Source organism: Mauremys reevesii, linkage group 1 (assembly GCF_016161935.1).
Source record: "Mauremys reevesii isolate NIE-2019 linkage group 1, ASM1616193v1, whole genome shotgun sequence".
In the NCBI taxonomy this organism is placed as follows: Eukaryota; Metazoa; Chordata; order Testudines; family Geoemydidae; genus Mauremys; species Mauremys reevesii.
This window is the reverse complement of record NC_052623.1, coordinates 358010152-358032139: the sequence shown is the minus strand read 5'-3', so window position 1 is coordinate 358032139 and position 21988 is coordinate 358010152. Positions and strand designations below refer to the sequence as shown.

The 21988-nt window shown below is 53.2% G+C and overlaps 1 protein-coding gene across 2 annotated transcripts; it reads right to left on the bottom strand.

Annotated features, from left to right (window-relative positions):
* Window positions 1–134: 134 nt before the first annotated feature.
* Window positions 135–20104, bottom strand: FSCN3 (fascin actin-bundling protein 3). Of its 2 annotated transcripts, XM_039520207.1 has the most exons (7): window positions 19778–20104; window positions 18102–18254; window positions 7016–7712; window positions 3971–4089; window positions 3358–3517; window positions 1276–1446; window positions 135–451 (listed from the first exon to the last, which is right to left on the bottom strand). In XM_039520207.1, exons 3-7 carry the CDS (start codon window positions 7689–7691, stop codon window positions 246–248), a joined length of 1332 nt encoding a protein of 443 aa, XP_039376141.1. In that variant the 5' UTR covers window positions 7692–7712; window positions 18102–18254; window positions 19778–20104; the 3' UTR covers window positions 135–245. The 2 variants fall into 2 exon arrangements, with proteins under 2 accessions (XP_039376141.1, XP_039376140.1); XM_039520206.1 differs by lacking the exon at window positions 18102–18254 and having other exon boundaries at window positions 19778–20103.
* Between the last annotated feature and the right edge of the window lie 1884 nt (window positions 20105–21988).

The following is a 21988-nucleotide window of genomic DNA, read 5'->3' as shown; positions in this document are numbered from 1 at the left end:
GTCTCTAAAGTGCCACAAGGTCTCCTCGTTATTTTAACAAAAAGACAGTCCTTGCCCCTAAGCACTTACAATATAAGAGAAGAGACAAGAGGCGGAGACAGACGGAGGAGCACAAGGAAACAGTGAGACAATACTGGTCAGCATTATAGGCCATGGTCTTTGCACGCCTAGACAATGGCATAGTGGCTACCCAGCCAGCCCAGCAACATATGGGAAAGGAGAGACTCCTCTGTACCTTCCTCCATCTAGAATTCCCAGAGGCACTCGCTAGTGACTTCCTCGCTATCTGCCAGGAGGGTGCCGCTCCGGTCTCCTCGCATGTAGTACCCATTGGGGGCTAACACGGCCAGGATGTTACTTCCTTGGATCTCCAGACAAAAGTTCAAGGCAAACTTCCCCCAGGTCCTGAAGGTGCCGTCTGAGCTCAGAGACCAAAAGCTCCTGCCGTGGGCTGGGGAAGGAAGGAGAGCTGGTGATAGCTCTGGGGAGCTCCCATTCCACCCCAGGCACGCAGGCCCTGGGCAAGGATTCGCCGAAGAGGCCAATGGGCTCTCCTGATTACACTGGATTTGTTGGTTAGAGCGCAGTCACCAAACTCACATTCACACCCCAACCAGCCTGGAAACTCGACACTCATCTTCACCAGCGAATCCCATTTACTCTTGGCCAAGCTAGGCACTTTTCTCCTCCCGCTGGGTCCCCTCTCGGAGCCCAGAGCCCACAGGCTCATTGCCTTAGTCATCAACATTTCCATGTGGTGCCTGATGCCCCTGCAACGGCTCGAGTGAGGTCTGCTCCCTCCACCCCCCGTGATGAGCCGAACGTGCTGACTCTGCATCCCCTGCCAGGCTGAGGAGTAAGGACCCAAACTCCACCCCCCTGCTTGGTAAAGGGCTGGTGCCATCCATCTGCCTCCAACTGGGGGGGGCTGCCTCTAATCTCAGCCCAAGAAGGTGCCCGGAGGCGAATACCCTCCACCCTGCACTCTGGCTTTCCCAGCGGTTTCTGCTTCCGGGGCTGCAGATCTGGTGAAACGGGGACACCCCTTGAGACCTGGGAGTGGGCAGCTGGAGCATACAGCAATAGGAGCATACAGCTTGCTTCTCTCCCCAGCCGGCATGCCCCACCCTGGCTGCTGCTGCTGCACCCCCTACCACGCAGCACTGCCCCGCTCTGCCCTGAGTGGGACTGAGGTCGGGTTCATGTGGGCCCCATTTGCCCCAAGGCAGAGCCGGGCTCAGCACCAAGTGGCCAGGGCTCCCAGAACTCCCTTACCTTGGAAGTGGTAAATGCCCGGCTTGCAGGGCAGCAGCTCAATGCAGTCGGGGTCCAACAGGTTACACTGCAGGACATCATGGCAGGCCGAGCTCCCCACATAGCCGTACCTGCCGCGCAGCACCAGGAAGGAGCGGTTGGCCAGGCGCACTCCAAAGGCCTCGCCAGGCCCTGCGGGAGGGGAGGGGTGACAGAGGCAGGTCAGCGGTGTGACGTTACGCCCCATATTCTTCATGGAAATATTGTTATGATATGAATATGGTATGACTAAGATGTGTTTTAGGCAAGATGGGTCCTGTGAGGTATCATTGGAAAGGTTCTGATTTACAGAATGTGATTATCCAATTTGTGGCATGTATCTTTTCTGTATCTAAATTTCGGAGTATGGACTATGTAACAATTACAATTAGGTGTGTATTTGGGAGACACCCACCAAACAGGCCATCAGATTTGACTGTGAAGATACAGTCAAGGCTGTGAAGACACTAATCTCCCTCCCTCCTGGGAGGCGTCCTGGGACGTAGCTGTGACACTACCAGGTCAGGTGGTCTTGCCATCTGATATTAAACATTACTGGGGACTTCTTGTAACTTTCCATTAAAAGGAGATGGGGGGTCAAGTTTGGGAAACAAAAGATTCCCGCCTTATGTAAATCCTATTTCAGGGTGGGGAGGAGAGCAAAGGGGGCCCTACCCCATGGCCTGTCTGCCCAAGAAGAAAGACGCCTAAAGACACCTGAAGGGAAGGCAGGGGGGAGTCCAGTCTGAAAAGAGGCATAACTGGAACTCTGAACCACAGAAACTTTGCAACCTGCCTAACATAACATTTAGGGTAAGAAATTACATTTCGTAACCTGTTTCTTGAGTGTACTAAGCTTAGCTTGAGTATTTTGTTTTATTTGCTCAGTAATCTGCTTTGTTTTGCTTGTTATCTCTTATGCTCACTTAAAATCTGCCTTTTATAGTTAATAAATTTGTTTGGTTTATTATTAAACAGAACTTGTGCAATTGCTAACTGCAGGGGGCAAGAAGTTGTGCATATATCTCTTCACATTGAGGGAGAGGGTGAATTTTATGAGTCTGCGCTGTGCAGATCTTTCTATACAGTGCAAGACAGTATTCTTTTGGGTTTACCCCCCAGAAGGAGTGTGCACGTGAGTGCTGGGTGAATCCTCTCACACAAAGCTGACTTCGGTCTGTGTCTGCAGCTGGGTGTGGCCATACCTGTGTGTGCACTGCAAGGGGCCGAAGAACCTAGGGAGAGGGACCCCAGGGGCTCAGTGAAACCCCAGTACATCAGGTGGCATCCCAAAGGGGGCCTAACCCGTCCCAAGCGGCTCTGACACACGAGCTCTTCCTTGTCTCAGTGGGAGAGGCCTGGGGCTGCACCGTGAGCTGGGGGGTGAGTTGAGGAGAGTATCGGTCACTTGAGCTGTTGCAGCCCAGATGTTTCATGCAGCGGGGGGAGGGGGAAGTGAGAGGAGAGGGCTACAGCCACCTGTTACAAGACCGCCTCCTGCTGGTAGAGCCACCGAGGGGAGCTGGCATCAGCTGCCCATACAGGGCTGCCCAAGTGTGGAGACATGGGATTAGCGAGGTGGAGTCTCAGACCGGGGCAAGGAGGACACTCAGCTCTGGATGCTGACTTATGGGGCTTGATGGCCTCTGAACCCATATTTCACTCACTAAGAATTAAAAGTTCTCCTTGCAATGGTCTCTCTCGCTCCCTGAGGTGCTGGGGGCAGGGCAGAGGCAGCACGCGGAGCCCCTAGGAAGGGAGGGAGACCCTCATCTGTGACCCCTCCCAGAGTGGGGGTGATGGGCCCCTCAGAGAAATGCCACCTGCTCTCAGAGCAAGGTGGGTGGGGACATATCGGCTATGAGAGACCAGGGGGGTGTTGATGCAAGTGCAGCCGGGTGGGTCCAGTGACACCTGGCAGGGAGGCTTAAGAACGCGCACCCCTTCCCACACGGGAGAGGCAACAAGTCCTGAAGTCTCAGACAAGTGCCACAGAGATGCCAAGGGGCAGCATTGCTCAGCTGTTGGCAGGTTCCTAGGGGTCCCCACACCCATTTGCCTTACCTGGGTGCATAGCACTGGCCACCACTAGCCCAATGGGCATGGTGCCCAGGTACCGGCCGTTGAAAGCTTGCAGGAAGATTTTCCCATAATGCCACAGGGCACGGAAGTTGGTCTCTGGCTCCATGCGTCTCCCATTTGCCACTATGCTCTTGAATTTCCTCTGCAGGGAAGGGAAGGAAAGAGGTCAGCTCCCGCCAGCTGGTGCCAGGGTGTCCTTCCTACCAATGCCCTGCACCGGGAAGTCAGGAGAGCCAGGACTCTGCTCAAGAAGAGCAGCCCTGCGCCATGAAAGGGAGGAGGTTCCCTGGGGATCGGGTGGGGGTAGTTTACATCTTAAAGAAACAGCATGAATCCTGGCGATACTGCCTTGTATATCCATGTCTCTAGTCCATGGAATTATCCCTTGTGGTTCATTAAGGGACTATTATAATATGGTCTAAATCGACGGGACGCCCTCCCCTGGAATAATGTGCTGCGTTCCGGTCACCTAGAAACAGAAGGGGTCCAGAGACAAGCAATACAATGGTGAGCAAAGCGCCCACTGCTTCAGTGGCAGGCTCAGGCTCTCTGGGCCGACAGCGTCGCCCAACGAGCCGGGAGAGGGTTCACTCACCTGGGCCAGGTAGTGGTTGTTAACTGTTTTTAGCTGCACCGCATTGGTTTCAGGATCGAATTCGTAGTGGAACACGGACTTTGGGGTCACTTTGTCCGAGCCGGCATACACTTCCATGTCTGTGCAGAAGGGGAGAAAATCAGCCCATGTCAAGCCAAATGCACTCAGACATGGCGCCATCCGTTGGCTCAGGGTCGATTTGCGATTCGGATCCCAAATTACAGCAGTTCCTAGAGCTCCCAGTCTGGGATCAGGGCCCCAGCAGTCTATGCTCTTGTTGTTGTATCTTGATTGTTTAAAAACAGGAATGAATTTATCCTCCCAACACCCCAGGGAGGGACGGGGGCGGGGGAGAATCCCCATTTCAGATGTGGGGAACTGAAGCACCGAGATTAACGCCCAACATGTCAACTAATTGTGGGGGCCCAAACTGAGATGCTGTGGGCCTGATTCTTCAGTGTAGTTCGCAGTTTATGTCTCCAGCTGCTGTGAGCGCTCAGCACTTCTGCAAATCAGACCCCTGGTGTCTCAAGTGGGGATCGCAGAAAATGTCGAACACGCAGTGGCTGCCTGAAAAATCTTGGTTTAAGGGACTTGCCCAGCATCACACAGGAATTCTGTGTCAAGACAGGGCCAGAAACCAACTTGCCAGAATGGCATTCAGCTCTGCCTTAATCCTGAGACATCCGTTCCCATCTTTCAGTCCCCTGCCTTACAAACCTACACACTTCCCACAGAGACGACTCGGGCCTGCTGATAGTGGGGGCGGAGAGTGAGGGCAGAAGCTTCAGCAGGTATTACTGAGCATGCTCAGCCATTGCCTCTGCCTTCCAATGTCTGCAGCAAATGCAGCCAGGGGCCTACAGCACTGAGCCATGCTGGGCACTGAATGAGGCAGGGGTCCGGTGGGAAAAAAAGTATGTGACCATGTAATTAAAGACTATCATAAGAATATAAGAACGGCCACACTGGGTCAGGCCAAAGGTCCATCTAATCCAGTGGCCAATGCCAGGTGCTTAAGACGGAATGAACAGAACGGGAATCATCAAGTGATTATTATAACCCATATGCACGTGGGAGGTCGATTGATGGTTGCACAAACAAGCTCAGTTCTGGCATTTCCTAACTCTGAGTGCTCTATTTTGCTCAACCTTAATGTTCTCTAATGTGTGTGGGGGGGGGGTTATGTAACTTCCCACGTTTAAAAAAAAAACCCACATAAAAAATTTCAAAACAAACATTCCATCGTGTAGAAATAAGTGGATCCCCACGGTTGGGAATCTTCAGATCCACAGCCCAGCCCTCCACTGGAGCTAGCTGAGTGAGTACTGAGAAAACAGCAGCGACAGGCTGTTATCTTCCATATGGACCTGCCACTCTCGGGGGCTGGAGACCCAGCTACCTCATGGGTTTCACAGCTAGTTGCTGACAGCAGAGGAATGTTGACACTCAGGGATAATGGATTCACCTCCAGGTTCCACAGGGGCATGTGCTCTAGTGGCCACAGACCCTTCTGCCCCTGTCCACACCACTCCCTTTCTGTCCTCTGCTGCTCCATCCCCAGCTCCTGTCTCTCTCCACCTAGATTCTATCCCCCCCACCCCACCTCTTCTTCTGCACACCCCTCCCACACTGCTCCTATTCTCCCTTCCTGCTGGGCTCTGCCCCTGCCCCTGCCCCTCCCAGTCCTGCAACTCTTCCTTCCCCTGCCCCCCACCCCTCCTTCTCCTCCTCCTCACGGCCAGGTCCCCAGCGCGGGGGAGGAGGGGTTGAGAGAAAGGGGAAATAGTCTCTCTGCTCACGGTTCCAGTGCCCAGTGGCACAGCAGCCCCCAGCACTGAGGAGCAGCAAATGGCAGGAAAAGTCCTGCCCACCTCAAGTGTTCAAAAAGGGTTGAACCTCGAAAAATCATAACATTGGCTGTAAAGTCATGAGACTTAAAAATAGCGACATATGGATTCTTTTTACTTGCCTACCACTGTCATCATCTTTAGGGTTCACATTTTAAACAGGTGGGCTAAAAACTTCCTTTAAAAAAAAAAAAGAAAGCTGAATTTTTCCCCAGTCACATGCCTCCAGGAGCTGGGGCTTTAAGAAAAACAGCAAAAAATGGCAAAACTCACAGTTAAGTTGCAGGAGTTGGCAACCTTGTGAGAGCTTCTCGATAAAGCAGTTTTAAGGGTTTTGGTAACGCTGGCAAAAGAACCCACGTCCCCCTAGTCTCGGTCACAGAACCAGCTGAGCCAATTTATCTGCCACTTACCAAAAGAAGAGTTTGGCCCGAGGCAGACTCCTGGCATGGGAAATCTCAGCCCAGACTCTGTAAGTGTGGTGAGGTTATAATACCCTGCTGGCCGTTACTTATTGCGGAAAGTGTTCGGCAGGTTTCACTGTAAGCGTCACATGCACCACTGTCTCTGCTCTGCCTATCACTGTATTTTAAAGTGTTGAGGGCTGGCTATTGCTAGCTCTGATGACAAGTCCTGTATGTATCCTCATCACAGGTACTGCATGGGCAGTGGCCGGACAAGCTCCCCCCAACTACTCTGCCAAGGTGTAGCAAGCCCTGTCCTGGAGAGATTGCTGTAGAGATGAGCAGGGAGATCCCTCTCCATGGCCTATTCAATCCTCCGTCCCCTGCTAAGGACAGCAATGGGGGTGTTGGTGGGTTTTGGTGATGTAGGCACACGTCCCATTCTGAGACATCCCCCCCAGCTCAACCCATTTCATGTGATCCCCGCTCATGGGTATTGGGCCCCTCGTAACAGCTTTGCCATGGTCGGGATGTGAACTGGTGTCTGGACTCTGGCTCTGTGGCTCCATACCCCAGCTATCCTGCACCCGAAATAATCCTATATTCTACCCCAGCTTGTCCTCTGTGCAAGCTCACCGCAGTCAGGGGTGGGCTTCACAGGGCTAAGGCAGGGCAGGACTTGTCCAAAGAACTGTCGACCAGGGTGGTGACTGAGGTCCAGGGGGCATGTCCTGGCATCCTTCAGCTGGGCCCTCCACACCTGCTCAGACTGGAAAATGGAATTTACTTGCCACATATGATGGACACGTATCTCTTGGCCTTAGTTTTCAGACTGACCCATTGCGGACACCTCTTTATAACGAACCACTCTTCCTCCTCTTTGGGGTTGTCTCCAAGGCACAAGCGCCCCCGCTTGCCCTGAGGGTACAGGACACACCCATCTTGGTCGCTCAGGAAAGCCAGGCACCTGGGCTTCAGGTTTAAGTTGAAGGCCGTCTGTGCAGAGGGTTTCTTGGCTAGCTTCTCTGCTCTGGAGACGAATTTGTGGCTGGAGGTCTCCAGGTGGTACATCCCGTTCCTGAACCGTAGCACGAAGCCGCACTCTTCCAGGTAAGGCACCGGGGTGTCGACCCACACCCTGTCCAAGTCTGCATCGGCTCGGGCGTAGCATTGGTGGGTAGGGTTGTACAGCACGATGTGGACGTGCATGGCCAGCTGGGGCAGCCACTTCTGGTAGGGGGATGGGCTCCGGGAAACGCAGAAAACATCCTCCCCGTCTGACTCCAGGTACTTCTTGCTGTCCAACAACTGGAGAGTCCACTTGCCGCTGCGATGGAGCTCCAGCAGGAACTGGCTTTGCTGGACGGATGCTGGCTTCCCGCACCGGACTGATCCGTCAGGATCCACTACGAGATAGCGTCCCTGATGGCCTAGCAGCTCCACCACGGTCTGCTTCCCCTGCTTCATGGTGACCTGCAGCTCCCAGGTCTGTGAGAAAGCAATGAGCCAGAGTCAGCTGATTAGCTCTTAGAGAAACCCCTCTGCCCTTGAGCTGTGATCTGACATGCCTGCTGCTTCTAACCTGTCTCCAGGTGTCTGCAGTGCCAGTGACCCACCAGGGTCATCCCACTGGCCTGATTGCTAAGTGTTCTTCCTAGGACCCAGTGCGAACGTCGCCTGCCAGAGCTCCATGCCACTCGCTCCTTGCCCCACTGTCGCCAGACAGTGAGCAATCCCCTCCGTTGGAGGTGCAAGCCCTGTCATTCCCAGAACACAAATACAGCTCCCTCTGCCTCTCACTCACACACACACGTACGCACAGCACCATGCACCCGCCCTGGGAGGCTGCTGGGGGCTTCTCCTTTCTATACAATAAAAAACACTCTCTGCATCTCCAGGGCCCTTCACAGCCAGGACCCCAAATAGCTCCCAGATCTCACTGGGCCCTATAACCCCCCCACATGCTGCCCTGCCAAAACAGCCAGCCACTTCCATGGTCTAACTCCCTCCAAGCATTCTGCCTGTTCTCCCCCACCCCTCGGTGAAACACTGGCCACTCGCTGCCTCTGGAACTGTCTGTCTGCTGTACTCCCAGTCTGACACCCAGCTGAGCCGCTAGCCAGCTCCCTGCTCAATGCCAGCCCTTCTCACCCTTCCCTGTCCCCGCCCCCCCCCACCTCTCAGCGGCACGTTCCCAACACCAGAGCTTGGGATGCTGCGAGCCGGCTGTCCCTACATTGCCCCATTTAAAATTGAACGGCCTGGGCCATTGGCTTTGCCGTGCTAGTAGCCAGGCTTTCCTGCGAGACCCCTGGGTTAATTGTCATGAAACAGAAAATGGCAAATGGGACCCAGATCAATGGCAATGCAGATTGCTGGGGAGAGGCAAGTAGCGGACGTCCGCGGGACCAGGTTAAGTCCCATCTTACTTAACAGGCTCATTAATAACCCGGAGAAGGCCACGGACCATGAATGACATTAGCCAAGGTCAGTAAATTCAGAGCTCAGGACAGAGTGAAAATACAAAGGGCCCTAAAGAGGTGGAAGCCTGGGCAGGACTCGCACGACCTGGGAAGATGGAGCTAATCCAAAATCCAGCCCCGCCGTGGGAGAGGGGACCCTGGAAACAGCATTGGCTAGAGAGACCTGTGGGACAGGAAGGAGCAAACGAGGTGTAAGTTTCCCATGTGCTGTTACAGCAGAAAGAGGCCAGGGCAGTTTGGGGGCTGCCTGTGGAGACACATGGGACAGGGCCGGGATAGTTCCTCCCTGCACCGCTGGGGTACAGACACACCTGGAATACCGAGCACGGCCCTCGACACCTCAGTATCAGGAAGGCACTGACAGCGCAGCGGGAGTTTAGAGAAAAGCAACCAAAGGGAGCAGGAGCCAGAGCAGGGGAAGCCTGGGACACTTATTTCTAGACTGGACAAAGCAAACACAACCTGCCCCATCCCCCCTGGCTCGCACAAGGCCACAGTGGACAGCAGCAGCTGGATTTAGGGCAGCTGGCTGTAGCCAGTGCCTGGGCAGACTGAAGTGATGCTGGTGGGGAGCTAGCAGCCTGTTGAAGAATTTGCCATTGCCATAAAATCACCCCCCACTGAGGGCGTCTGCTGTCAGGTCACCAAGATCTCGGCAACCTTGGTGTCCCCTAGACTCTGCACTGCTCCTGGATGCACATGTAGCCAAGCCCGTGGAAAACCCACGTATCCACCTGTGACTGTGTGAGGGACTGAGCCCCCTGCTGCTGGAATTGGATTGGCGCCAATGATCCCATGTTTGTGACCTCCCCTCCTCCCCTCAGCTTGGTTATTAGGAGCACAGGATTTGCCAGACTGGATCAGACCCAGGTGTATCTAGCCCAATATCCTGTCTCTGACACCAGCCAGCCCCGGATGCTTCAGAGGAAGGTATAAGAAACCCGCAGTTGCAGATGTGGGATAATCTGCCCCCCCACCAACCCCACATATAGGTCTCATCTGAGTCATAGAATCATAGAATATCAGGGTTGGAAGAGTATCAGAGGGGTAGCCGTGTTAGTCTGGTTCTGTAGAAGCAGCAAAGAATCCTGTGGCACCTTATAGACTAACAGACGTTTTGCAGCATGAGCTTTCGTGGGTGAATACCCACTTCTTCGGATGCAAGCCAAGAGACCTCAGGAGGTATCTAGTCCAACCCCCTGCTCAAAGCAGGACCAACACCAACTAAATCATCCCAGCCAGGGCTCTGTCAAGCCTGACCTTAAAAACCTCTAAGGAAGGAGATTCCACCACCGCCCTGGGTAACCCATTCCAGTGCTTCACCACTCTCTGAGTGAAATAGTGTTTCCTAATATCCAACCTAAACCTCCCTCACTGCAACTTGAGACCATTACTCCTTGTTCTGTCATCTGCTACCACTGAGAACAGCCTAGATCCATCCTCTTTGGAACCCCCCTTCAGGTAATTGAAGGCTGCTATCAAATCCCCCCTCATTCTTCTCTTCTGCAGACTAAACAAGCCCAGTTCCCTCAGCCTCTCCTCATAAGTCATGTGCCCCAGCCAACTAATCATTTTTGTTGTCCTCCGCTGGACTCTCTCCAATTTGTCCACATCCCTTCTGTAGTGGGGGGACCAAAACTGGATGCAATACTCCAGATGTGGCCTCACCAGTGCCGTGTAGAGGGGAATAATCACTTCCCTCAATCTGCTGGCAATGCCCCTACTAATGCAGCCCAATATACCATTAGCCTTCTTGGCAACAAGGGCACACTGCTGACTCATATCCAGCTTCTCATCCACTGTAACCCCCAGGTCCTTTTCTGTAGAACTGCTGCTTACCCAGTCGGTCCCCAGCCGGTAGCAGCGCATGGGATTCTTCCATCCCAACTGCAGGACTTTACACTTGTCCTTGTTGAACCTCATCAGATGTCTTTTGGCCCAATCCTCCAATTTGTCTAGGTCACTGTGGACCTTATCCCTACCCTCCTGTCCCCCGAGCTTAGTGTCATCCATGCACTTGCTAAGGGTGCAGTCCATCCCATTATCCAGATCATTAATGAAGATGTTAAACAAAACTGGCCCCAGGACCGACCCCTGGGGCACTCGGCTTGATACCGGCTGCCAACTAGACATGGAGCCGTTGATCCTGACGAGCCATTGAGCTTGACGATCTAACCAACTTTCTACCCACCTTATAGTCCATTCATCCAGCCCAGACTTCTTTAACTTGCTGGCAAGAATACCGTGGGAGACCATATCAAAAGCTTTGCTAAAGTCTAGGTAAATCACGTCCACCGCTTTCCCCATATCCACAAAGCCAGTTATCTCATCATAGAAGGCAAACAGGTTAGTCAGGCATGACTTGCCCTTGGTGAATCCATGGTCTCTTATATAGTTGGAGACTGGCTTAAACCCTGAAACACAAGGTTTAATATCTCCTGCCAGAATTATTATTGCCATTAATTATGATAACTCTGGATAATCTTGTTATCCATACAAATGTCCAATCCATTTTGGAATCTTCTTAAGTTCTTAGCCTCCAGGAATTTCTGTGGCAGCGAGTGCCACAGGTGAATGACCCCAGCGTGAAAAGTATGTCCCTTTAGCAGGTTTGAAATTCCCATCTTTGAATTTCATTGACTGTCCCCTTGTCCTTGTGTTATGAGACAGAGAGAACAGAAACTCCCACTCTATCTTCTCTAGACCAGAGGTTCTCAAACTGGGGGGCGCGCTCCTCTGGGGGGGGCACAGAATGTATTGGGGGGGGGCATGAGAAGCTTTAGGAGAGCAGCGGCTACTAGCCAGGCGCCAGCACTGAAGGCAACACCGCCACCAGCAGCAGTGGAGACGTAAGGGTGGCGATGCCATACCAGGCCACCCTTAGTTCTGTGCTGCTGCTGGCGCCGGCGCTGCCTTCAGAGCTGGATGGCAGCATATGTACTTGTGTGGCAGGAGCAAGGGGGAGTAGGGGATATAACACACACAAAGAAGGGGGAGTGTGACCAAATAGGCTTGAGACCCACTGCTCTAAATTATTAATGATTTGATACATTTTTATCAGGGTCCCTTTGACTTGTCTCCTTTCTAAGTAGCAATTGCAGCCTTTTCAATCTCTCTTCCTAGGAGCATGTTTCCAGGCCTTGGATAATTCTGGTCACACTTCTCTGAACACCCTCCAGTTCTGCAATATCCTTTTGGAGACGGGGGTGACCCATACTGTAGACAGTACCCCGGTGAGGCCACACCATTGATTTATTATAAAGGCATGATCATGTTTTTGGTATTATTCTCCATCCCTTTCCTCCCAGAGTCAAACATCCGGCTTCCTTCTCTGACTGCAGCTGCGCTTTGAACAGAGGGCTCCACTGGACACCCAAATCCCTTTCTGAAGCTCAGACAGTTAATTTAGACTCCTAGGAGGTGTGTGAGTAATTTACGTGGGTCCCTCCAATGTGCATTACATTCAATTTAATTTGCCATCATGTTGCCCGCTCCCCTGGGTCTCTCTGCAGTTCCTCACCGTCTTCTCTGGTCCTGACTAACCTAAATAATGTTGTGTCATCTGCAAATGTTTCCCTTTCACTATTCACTCCCTTCCCTTTTCCAGATCATTAATAAATACATAACCACAAGACCTAGTATGGAACCCTGAGGCCCTGCTGTTAACCTGCTTGTCACGGAGTGTGGGGGAGCCAGGGCCCTGCACCCCTCTTCCTGAGATTCACTGTGACTCTCAGCCAGCCAGTAACACAGAAGGTTTATTAGACAACAGGAGCACAGTCCCAAGCAGAGCGTGTAGGTACAACCAGAACCCCTCAATCAAGTCCCTCTAGGGGGTTCAGGGAGCTTAGACCCCAGCTTGGGGTTCCCTGCATTGCACCACCCAGCCCAAACTGACCCTAAAAATCCCTCCAGCAGCTTTCTTCCCCCTCCCCTCTGCTCCTCCTCTCCTTTGTACAGTCTCCGGGGCAGAAGGTGTCACTTCTCCCCATCCCCCTTCTGGCTCAGGTACAGCTCAGCTAGCTTCCTTCGCATCCCCACTGTAACTCCCCGGCAAGATTCCCAGGTCAAATCCGCCCTGCTCCCTGCTCCGTCACACTGCTCTCATGGTAAAAATGAACCATTGAATCCTCCTCTTTGCCTTTTGTCTCCTAGCCAGTTTTTGATCCAAGACAATACTTCGCCTCTCACCCATGATTACTTAGCTCCTTAAGGAACCCCTTGGGCAGGCCTTGTCCAAGGTCTTTTGAAAGTTTAAATACATTGCCACCTGGTTCTCCGTTATCCACTAGCTTATTGACATGTTCAAGGAATTCTCAGTGTTTAGTGAGACACAATTTTCCTCTGCGGAATCTCTGCTAGCTAGACCCTATCAGACCATGGCCTCACAGATACTTGGTTAGCCTGTTTTTAATCATCAGTTCAACCAATTTGCTGGGAATGGATGTAAAGTGTCTAACAGGTCTAACTCCCTGGCTCAACCCTACAGCCATTTAAAATCTGGGGACAGCCTTTGCTACCTTCCAGTCCTCTGGAGTAGTCACTGTCACTAAGGAGAGATTAGGAAGTTTTGGTAGCAGCTCACCTACATCATACTTGAGCCCCTTTGTTGTAATTCCCTGTACTTAGGTGTGAAACCAACGACCTGAAGAAAGCTACAACCTACCTGCTCAGCAACACAAACCACCAAGCGCCCATCGCCCGGCAGGCCTCACTGAGAGCCCAGCCCCTCGTACTGTGGCCTCTACATTGGCTCCCTGTTGGAGACTGGGTCACACTCAAGTGTTTGGTCCTCCCCATCAAAGCCCTCCAAGCTCCCTGAGGCACCATCTCACCCTGCATGGCCATGGCCTCACCCCACAGCTACGTCCCACTGGAGCAAGAGAACGGTCAGTGCCAAGGGTGCAGTAGGCGTGCGTGCGAGAGACAGGGCTTTCTCAGCTGCTGGCCCATGCAGCAGGACTCGCTCCGGGCAGAGAGCAGGATGGGTGCTGCTGTAATAGGGTGATCAGCCCCTTTAAGACCCAGGGGCCAGCCCGCTCTGCTCAGTTATCAGACACCACTGGGAAGGAAGGAAATAAGGGATTACAAAAGCCAGCTGCTGGCTCAGTCGAGGGAGGGACGAGCTGAATCACCGTTGGCTTCTCTGGTAGGGCTTGGAGAGGGTAATTCCCAGGCAGATGACCTGGAGGAGGACCAAGGAGGTGTAGGAGGGAGATGGGCTCCTGCAGTACCCCTGAAGCAGGAGGGACTGAGACCATCAAAGGGGAGGAACTATTTTGTGTTTGAGGTTTTGCCTGTGTTCTACACTGGGAGAATAAACCTGGTGAGGCAGTGAGTCCTTCATGAGCCAGGAAGATAGGCCAGCAGCTACAGGCAGCTACCCCATTGGCTTCAGAACACAATACAAAACCCATTTCTTCATCCTAACCTCCCTGTAGTAACACCAGCAACACAAAACAGGCTGGCAAAACACACCCCGATGAGAGAGCTCTCGTGTGCGTACTACAGAATTTTGGGAGGCTCTTAGACGATATGTTAATAGACATCATATAAAAACCTGTCTAGATGGATAGACTGTACGCTCTCACCCTGGCCTGCCATGGAGGTGGAGGTGACACAGACCAGACAGAACATTTCCACTGTCCTCAAGCTCTTTGCTTCTATAATAAAGACGACCAGCGTGTGATTTGATCACTGACTGGCACTAGAGCTGGGCAGAAAATTGTTTTCCTATCCTGCAAAAATGTCTGAGATCTCAGACATTTTTCCTACCCCAAATCAGGATGAAAAGTCAAAGTTTGAAAAAAATGTTGTGAACCAAAAATATTTTTTTTAAATTGATTTAGTCCCGTCAAAATGTCACATTTTGATAATTTCAAAATGTTTTTATTTGATTTGGATCACTTCTTTTTTAAAAGAAACGTGTGCTATAATTAGGTTACATTTCAAAATAAAAAGGTCATTTAGAACTGAACAAAATAAAATGTTTGTTTTGAAAATGCCAAAATGGGACCTTTTGACAAATTTTTAAAAAAGTGATTTTTTTTTCAAGTTGAGAAATGCATCAAAGATGACCCTTTTCCACACAAAGTTTTCATTTTGATTTAAAAAAAAGTTTCCTTGACCAATTCCTGACTAGCTCTACTTGAGGCCATAGTTCAACTTCAGATTTAAGAGTCCTGTCTGAGGACTAGCACCTATCTGTCCCGATCCCGCATCCTCCACGGAACTAGCACCTTCACAAGGCGAGCTCTGGCTGCATATGAATGCACCTCCCTCCTGCACAGAGGCAGGATCTGTGCCTTGCATATATACACTCCCCACACATGGCCAGGGACCAGCCGGCTTTCCGCTGAATTGCTGGCACCAGACTAGTGAATACTGGAGCGTTCCCTGTCTGAGGAGCGGGTGTGTGCAGAGTGAACGTGTAACCCAGTGTAGGAAGTTAAATGTGGCTTGATCCACAGGAATTAACTGTTCCTTGGGAACGGACGAAGGCCAGTGAAGGTGATGCCACTGTCACTGCCTATGCTCTCATGGAGAACCAGGATTCTAGGGGATGCCCTGGTCACTGCATGTGGCCCCACCTCAATCTGGGACCACGTCGGTGCCCGGCGGGCTGAGTGCTTGGCTGGAGGAGCACTATAGAAAACCTGCTCTGGAAAGCGATGTCCTATAGGGTAGCATTTCCCACATGTGGCCACATGTGGCCACCAGGGGGGTTTCCTGTGGCCATGACAGCCTCTTGTGCAGAGATGGGGGAGGTGGCAAAGCAGCAGCCCCTCCCTACAGCGCCCAGGGGCTCCAGGGGCAGGCTCTGGCAGTGGGCTTCAGCCCTCCACCCCACCCCTCACAGCTTCAGCTGCAGGGCTCCACCCCCTCCCATCTCCAGTTGTGGGGCTCTGGCTCTGGGCTTCAGCAGGGCTGGCCTTACAGGCACCATAGTCAAGAGGCAAGGAGTGGGGTGAGCCTGGGGGGCGAGGCCGCGGAAGGGAGCCTGGGGCAATGGTGCGGGGCTAGGGGAAGGCAGCGGAGGCCAGAGGCACCAAAATACAGCTGGACATTATTTTTATTATTGGGTCTGCAAAGAAAAAAAAACCCTACCTAAATCAATTACAATAATTTGGATGTGTCTATGTGCATATTTATTTGTTTTTCCTAAAAGTTAATTCAGCATTTTAGGAAAATTTGTCAGGGCAGCCACCAGCAAGAGTGGGTGGCTGCACTCTGAGGCCACCACCCAATGTGTTGTGAGAACCCCGGCATAGGGAGGGTAAAGGAATGCGAACCTGTATTGGAAGTTCGACCACTAGAGGGCACAGTGTGCAACAGTCCTTACCTGGGCTAACCTCAGCCACACCTGGCAGCCCATTAAAGGATCCTACAGTGACTCATCTTGTCTCTCTACACTGGGAGCTCTGGCGCCAGGCCGTGTCTGGTTCAAGAGCCTGCCCTGAAGCCTCCCATGCACAAGCAATATATGACATGGTGGCAGAAGTACCAGCAGCCCAACTGGTGCCAGAGGACAACAGAAACCAGCAACAAAGGATGCAAACAGAAGAACAAAAAGCAACAACAGTTGCAGGCGCCAGTGGCTCTACTGGGTCTAGAACCTTGGGGGTTCTCCTGGCTCCCACGGTCCTTGGCTCCTCCAACAGCCTGTGTGACATCACAGTCCCTCAGCAGTGACAGCCAGAAGCCCTGGGAGCAGCGTGGACTCTGTCATCTTAATTCCCTGCTCTGGAAGCAGCCAGGGTGGTGAGGAACAGGGCCATCCAGACATGCTGAAAACACCTCCCTGAATAGGGGCTCTTGGCTAGTCTGCTCCTGTGCCTGGCACCTCTCACAGCCCCTGGCCATCATCTGCTGAGAACTGACCGACGCCAGTCCAGACAGCTGGAGAGCTCTGCAGAGCTGTCCAATGGAACGCAGGGACCTGCTGGGAGAGGAGGCGACGGACAATGGGCCCAGCTCAGATTGTTCAGTGGTGGGGCAAGAGGCTGACGCAAACCGTCATGGAACGGCAGCTACCAGAAACTGTCGGCGGTGTGTTTGGCAGGTGACGGTGCCCCTGAGAAGCGTATAATGGCCTGGTGAGAGAGACAAGGGCTGGCCCTAGACAAAATGGTGCCCCAGGTGAGAAGTGTCTTCGGCACTTCTCCTCCATTTGTTAAACTTTTGAATACCTAATTTTTTATTGCATTTGTAGCCCATTTCACGACTCTGGTGCACGATTTGCATGCATGATTTATCCCTGTCATATAAGACGATACATTTGCAGGCTAGGATCTGTAAATCGGTATTTATTCATACCATGTATAAGTGAATTTTTAAAAAGTTTCCACTAAGCTTATAGAAACTTTTTAATTTTAAGAATAACTGAAAGGCACTAACATCAAGAAATGGAACTGTGCACCCACATTGAGCGGACCAGCATTAACTAGTGGTACAGTAGGTGACAGCCTTAGAATGTTACCCTAGTGCTTTAGTTCAAAAAGTCGCTTTTCTCACCTTTGCCCTCGTGAACTGAAACACAGCGTCAGAGAGTCGCTACTTACACTCTTCAAGACTTAAAACACAAGTACACTTTCACCATTACACAACAAAACAAGGTTCACAATGCCACAGCTGGGCTCTCACTTCACTTCGTTCTTATATCTCACTGACTGACTGGCGACGCCGCGCCCGTTGGATACCCGCCAGGGCCTGACTGACAACATTCTGGGAGGTTCGAGGAAAAGGTAGTTCTCGGAAAGTCTGGAAGGTTCCACGAGATTCTACAAAGATCTGGAATATTCTAGGAGGTTAGTGAAAAATGAATCCACCCATGGAATACCTGAAACATGTTACCTCAAACATTCTATCTTCCCTTTTGTCCTTAACAACAGGCAGTCGCTGCCCCTAAATCCAGCCCTGAGAGAGAGAGATGCAGGCTCATTTTGCATCATGGTCAGAAAAATGCTTGAGGGAGTGATTTGTGATGGTCAATGTTAAGAAATAGGGCCCTGAGCTGAACCCCAGCCAAGTCACGGGGAGCCTCTTACTGCCGATGAGCCTTAGGCGTGCCCAGTGTAGCTCTGCTGATGGCGGGGGGAGGTGAAAACTCCCTGAGTGTCTGAGAGGGTAAACACTGGGAGCAGGGGGGAGATCGGGACTGGCTGCGCTGGAATGAGAAGCCTGAGGAGTGGGGACTGGGACTGGGGAGGTGAACAGAGTCGGGGAAAGACCAGACTGGTAAAAGGATGGGTTGGAGGGGACAGGACAGAAGGGGGTCAGGCTTGCGGGGGGAATGAGCAGCAGACTCTGTGCCCACTAAAGCGCACTCCCCTCCGGAGCCCGCCTTGGAACCCGCAAGCCCTGAGTCTCACCATCCCTCTGCTGTGAAACTCACTGGCACTGTGTGTGTCTCATCCCCTCTCGTGCTGGCCTTCTACTGCTACCAGTTACTCAAGTGGCAGGGGTCTGTTTAGAGGATTTAAAGGTCCCGCTGATGAGTGTCAGTATGGTGCCATATGACGGAATTTCAGTTGTTTTCAGTTGGGTTCTTTAAAAACATAGGAAATTACAAAAACACCTGTGTGAACAGACCATTAGTAAGGTTGGAACATCAAGCACTCGAAAGTCAAAGCTTGTGCAACCTCAGTTCAGCTTCTCATGTGGCTGGATTATACGTCTTCAACCGCATGATCACGTGCTATTTTTCCCCACAGGATCCCTGCCTCTTCCTGCCCAAATCTGCCCAGAGCTGGGATCGGTCAGTCCAGGCTGGCCCTGCTGGGCAGTCCCGGGGGGTGGGGGGGCCAGGCCCTGGGGTCAGCGCCCCTTGGAGGCCTTTGCCGGGCATGCTGCAGCAATGGACTCGCTTCTCGGCTTTTGTCTAGTGAGGCTCTTCGAGGAAGCAAGGGGGGCTGCAAATGGGATGAGGAGCCTGTCGCGTCTCGTCCGCTCCTCTCCAGCCTCCCTGGCCCCCACATGGCCCTTCTCCAGCCCATGCATATCACAGCTGGCTGGGTTAAAACCTGTGTCTATCAATCTGCCCGTAGCCCTGCCCTCCACCCCCACCTCACCCCACCCCCTCTGGTTCTCCCTTCGCCACTACATCCAGTTCAAGCTGCTTATCCTCCCCTTCCGGCCCGTCACAGCTCTGCTGCTCCTACCCATCACACAGCCCTGCTGCTCTGCCCAGGACGCCAGCCTTGCTACCCCGCATCTCCGCGTCTCCTGCAACCGCAGCTGCATTTCCGTCCGTGTCACCCCCCCTTACATGTGGGACCCCCTCCCTGAGCTGGCCTGCAAAGCCACCCCCCCTCCCTGAGCCCCAGGCCTTCCAAGAAGCCTACAAGAAATTAGCTGGTAGCTTCCTTTCCTTCACTCTGTCATGCAGTGCAGCAGCCCTCCAGCGTGTAACCCTGCTACCCACTGATGTTACCTCCGTCTGCCCCCCCTTCCACCCCAATGCTCCCTCCACAGGTCACCTCTGGAATCTGTCTGCAAACCTGCCAGGGAAGGATGGCGTCTCTCTACTTATCCTGTGAGAGGTTTGGCACCCCCTTGGGAGCCAATAACATTCAGGGGCTGGGAGCAGTTAGCACTGGGGGGCGGGGGGTGCACTACAGCAGGGTCCCTGCCTCTCCCCTTTGAGGGCACCTCTCTGCCTTGGGCTGGATTATAACCACACTGCAGTGGCCCACAGTGCCTATCCCGTGTGGAATTCGGCCATCCTGGCCTGCAGGGCAGGAACGCCCATCTTTGCAGGCGGAAGGCAGCGTCTCTGCCTGGCCAGGGCCAGGAACGGTGATCTCAGCAGCACTGCGCTCGGGCAGGAAGCAAAGCTTCCCAGTGTGCTCTGCTAGGAGAGGAGATGCACCCCTAGAAAAACCCCCTTCCTTGTGGAATCAACATTCCTGCGGGGGTGAGGGATAGAGGCTGAACCCCAGCTTCTTACGCTGTCACATCATGGGCCACCCCGAGGGGGGCAGCTCCGAGCCTGCGGGGAGCGCGGCTAGTTCTGCTCCAGGGGTGAGTTGCAAATTTTTGGCATCACGGTGGATTTTTAGCGTCACTCACCTGCTTCTTGCCCAGTGAGTTTCCCAGGACAGTGACGCCATCCCCGCAGCATTCGCTGGTGAGGTAACTCCCGGCCCAGTTAATCAGCCCAACCTTCATGGCTCCACAGCAGGGCAGCAGCTTGCGATTGCTTGGTCCTGTGGGACATCAGTCCCGCACGCACCCCTGGCTGGATGACTCCGTCAGGCCCAGTTCAGCCCTAGGGTCACCTTCACAGGCCATCAGATCCCTCCCAAGGGCAGCCAGGAAGCAGGGAGAGCCATTGCATCCCCGGGGGCCACCTGGGCAGGGATCCCTGCATACGTTCTGCCCCTGCAGGCCTGGCCTTTGTGACACGCAGCTTACATCACTGCAGCTGGTGAGAGACGGCAAGTCCTGCCTAATAATGGGCTGGACCCCGGCTGCTGGAGTCCAGGGGGGACTTTCCCTTGACTTCAGTGAGCACTGGGTCAGGTCCAACATACATCCTTCATGGGTGACTGTCCAACTCCCATCCAAATCCCCCTTTCCCTGGAGAAAACTAGCAGTGCAACCCCACTGAGCACCCACACTCCCCCAGGCAACATCCCCCACTAGGCCATCCCCAGGCCTTCTGGGTCTCCCCACCACCTGGGCATCCAGCCCCCCAAGTGACAGAGTTATTGAACGAGGGTGAAATGCTGGCAGATAACAGCACGTTTCTCATCTTCCTTGTAAGTGGGGCCAGGAGCTCCCAGGGCTGGACAGAGCATGTCTAAAGCCGCTGTAACCTCGTCACTACCTGGCAGATAAAACGCCTGCTCTGAAGGGCCGGGGAGAGGGGCGCACCAGCAAGATCTTTTAAAAACTTTATTACTGTTTTTGACGTGCATTACAGTAACGTCCACAGGCCCTGCCTGAGATCTCGTGCTAGGCGCTGTCCATGCACCACCTACGAACTGCTCGTCCCACACAAGTCCCCCACAGCTATCAGAGCCCTGTGGATGCACAAAAGTGCCTCTGTGGTGGGTAGGAATTTTCCTACCAGGGCATGGCCCGGCTAATTCAATACCCTCATCCTGGGCCCAGCGGCCAGCACCAGAAGGACCAAGAAATCCCCTAGTCCTAGAGGACTATTATGGAAGAACCCTTCTCAGTTAGCGAGCATTAAAAAAAAATATATAAACTCTCCCCTCATTCTAGCCATCGCTCTGCGGGGGGAACTCTCGGATACCGCTTTGTCTAAGGCAAGAATATCACAGGGATACTCAGTGTCCTCTGACCCAGCTTCATACTGTTACACTAGTTTGACCACCCTCAAATGTAGCTGTCTGTATGTACAGGAACCAGGCAGGCAAATGCCGAGGTTCCTGGTTCCTGTACATACAGACAGCTACATTTGAACCTGGAACCAGGCAGGCAAACGCCGAGGTTCCAGGTTCCCACTCCCATCCGCCTGATGGAGCCTTGTCCAGCTGTGGGCGAGGGTGTGCTTGCTCTCATGACAGCTGTGCTGCAATGGGCAGGTTGTCTCCATTAGTCACGACATTACACTGGACAGACATCACGAGCCCATGCGCCCCAAGGGAACCCCAGCAGAGCTCTCTGGTGGCCTGGGGAAGGCAGCAGACACGTCCCTCGCTCCTCTTTCCTTCCCCATGAGCCAGGCCCCCGCCATGCTGAAACTGACATGCAGGAAGCCAAGGGGCCAGGTAACACCACTGGCCTAGTAAGGGGCTTTGCCAACATAACTCCGTGAGCTGGGGAGGCGGCGGTTATTCTGGGTAGAGGGGGGAGATGGCGGAGGGCAGGTGTTGGGATGAAGCAGACTGATCACCAGCCTCCCCACAAGTCATGGGGACGGGACAGAGTTTTCAAGCCCTGGTGCCTGGAATTAGTACTTCCCCTCCCCCTTCTAGTTTTAAGCTACCAAAGAGAAGTCACCCAGTTTTCAGGGAGTGCTTCACTAGCTGCGGCTAGGGGAGGGGCAGGGGGGAAGCAGCATGTGCACCGCTCTCCCCCAGCACTGGCCCGGGCAGTACATCACTACTGGGAGAGAAGGGGAGGGTCTTGCAGAGCTCCGCTGAGCCCATCGGCCAAGCAGATGCCAACAGGTTGCTGCGTTAACCTCCGACTCTGACACGTAGCTGGATCCCACCAGCCGTTTCCACATCTGGCGCAGCTGGCTGCTGACACCCAGTCTCATCCTGTAGGTTGTTGGTGCCACACCTGGGCAGGTCACTCAGGTGATGA

What these genes read in the sequence shown, in the direction of transcription:
- FSCN3 (XM_039520206.1), bottom strand. Translation starts at nt 19,876, where the DNA reads ATGAAGGTTGGGCTGATTAACTGGGCCGGGAGTTACCTCACCAGCGAA. An exon ending in ATACGTGTCCATCATATGTG is followed by an intron (nt 4,090 to 7,015) that starts GCAAGTAAATTC and finishes CCTTCTGCACAG; the next exon opens with ACATGGAAGTGTATGCCGGC. An exon ending in GGCCAGTGCTATGCACCCAG is followed by an intron (nt 1,447 to 3,357) that starts GTAAGGCAAATG and finishes CCCCTCCCGCAG; the next exon opens with GGCCTGGCGAGGCCTTTGGA.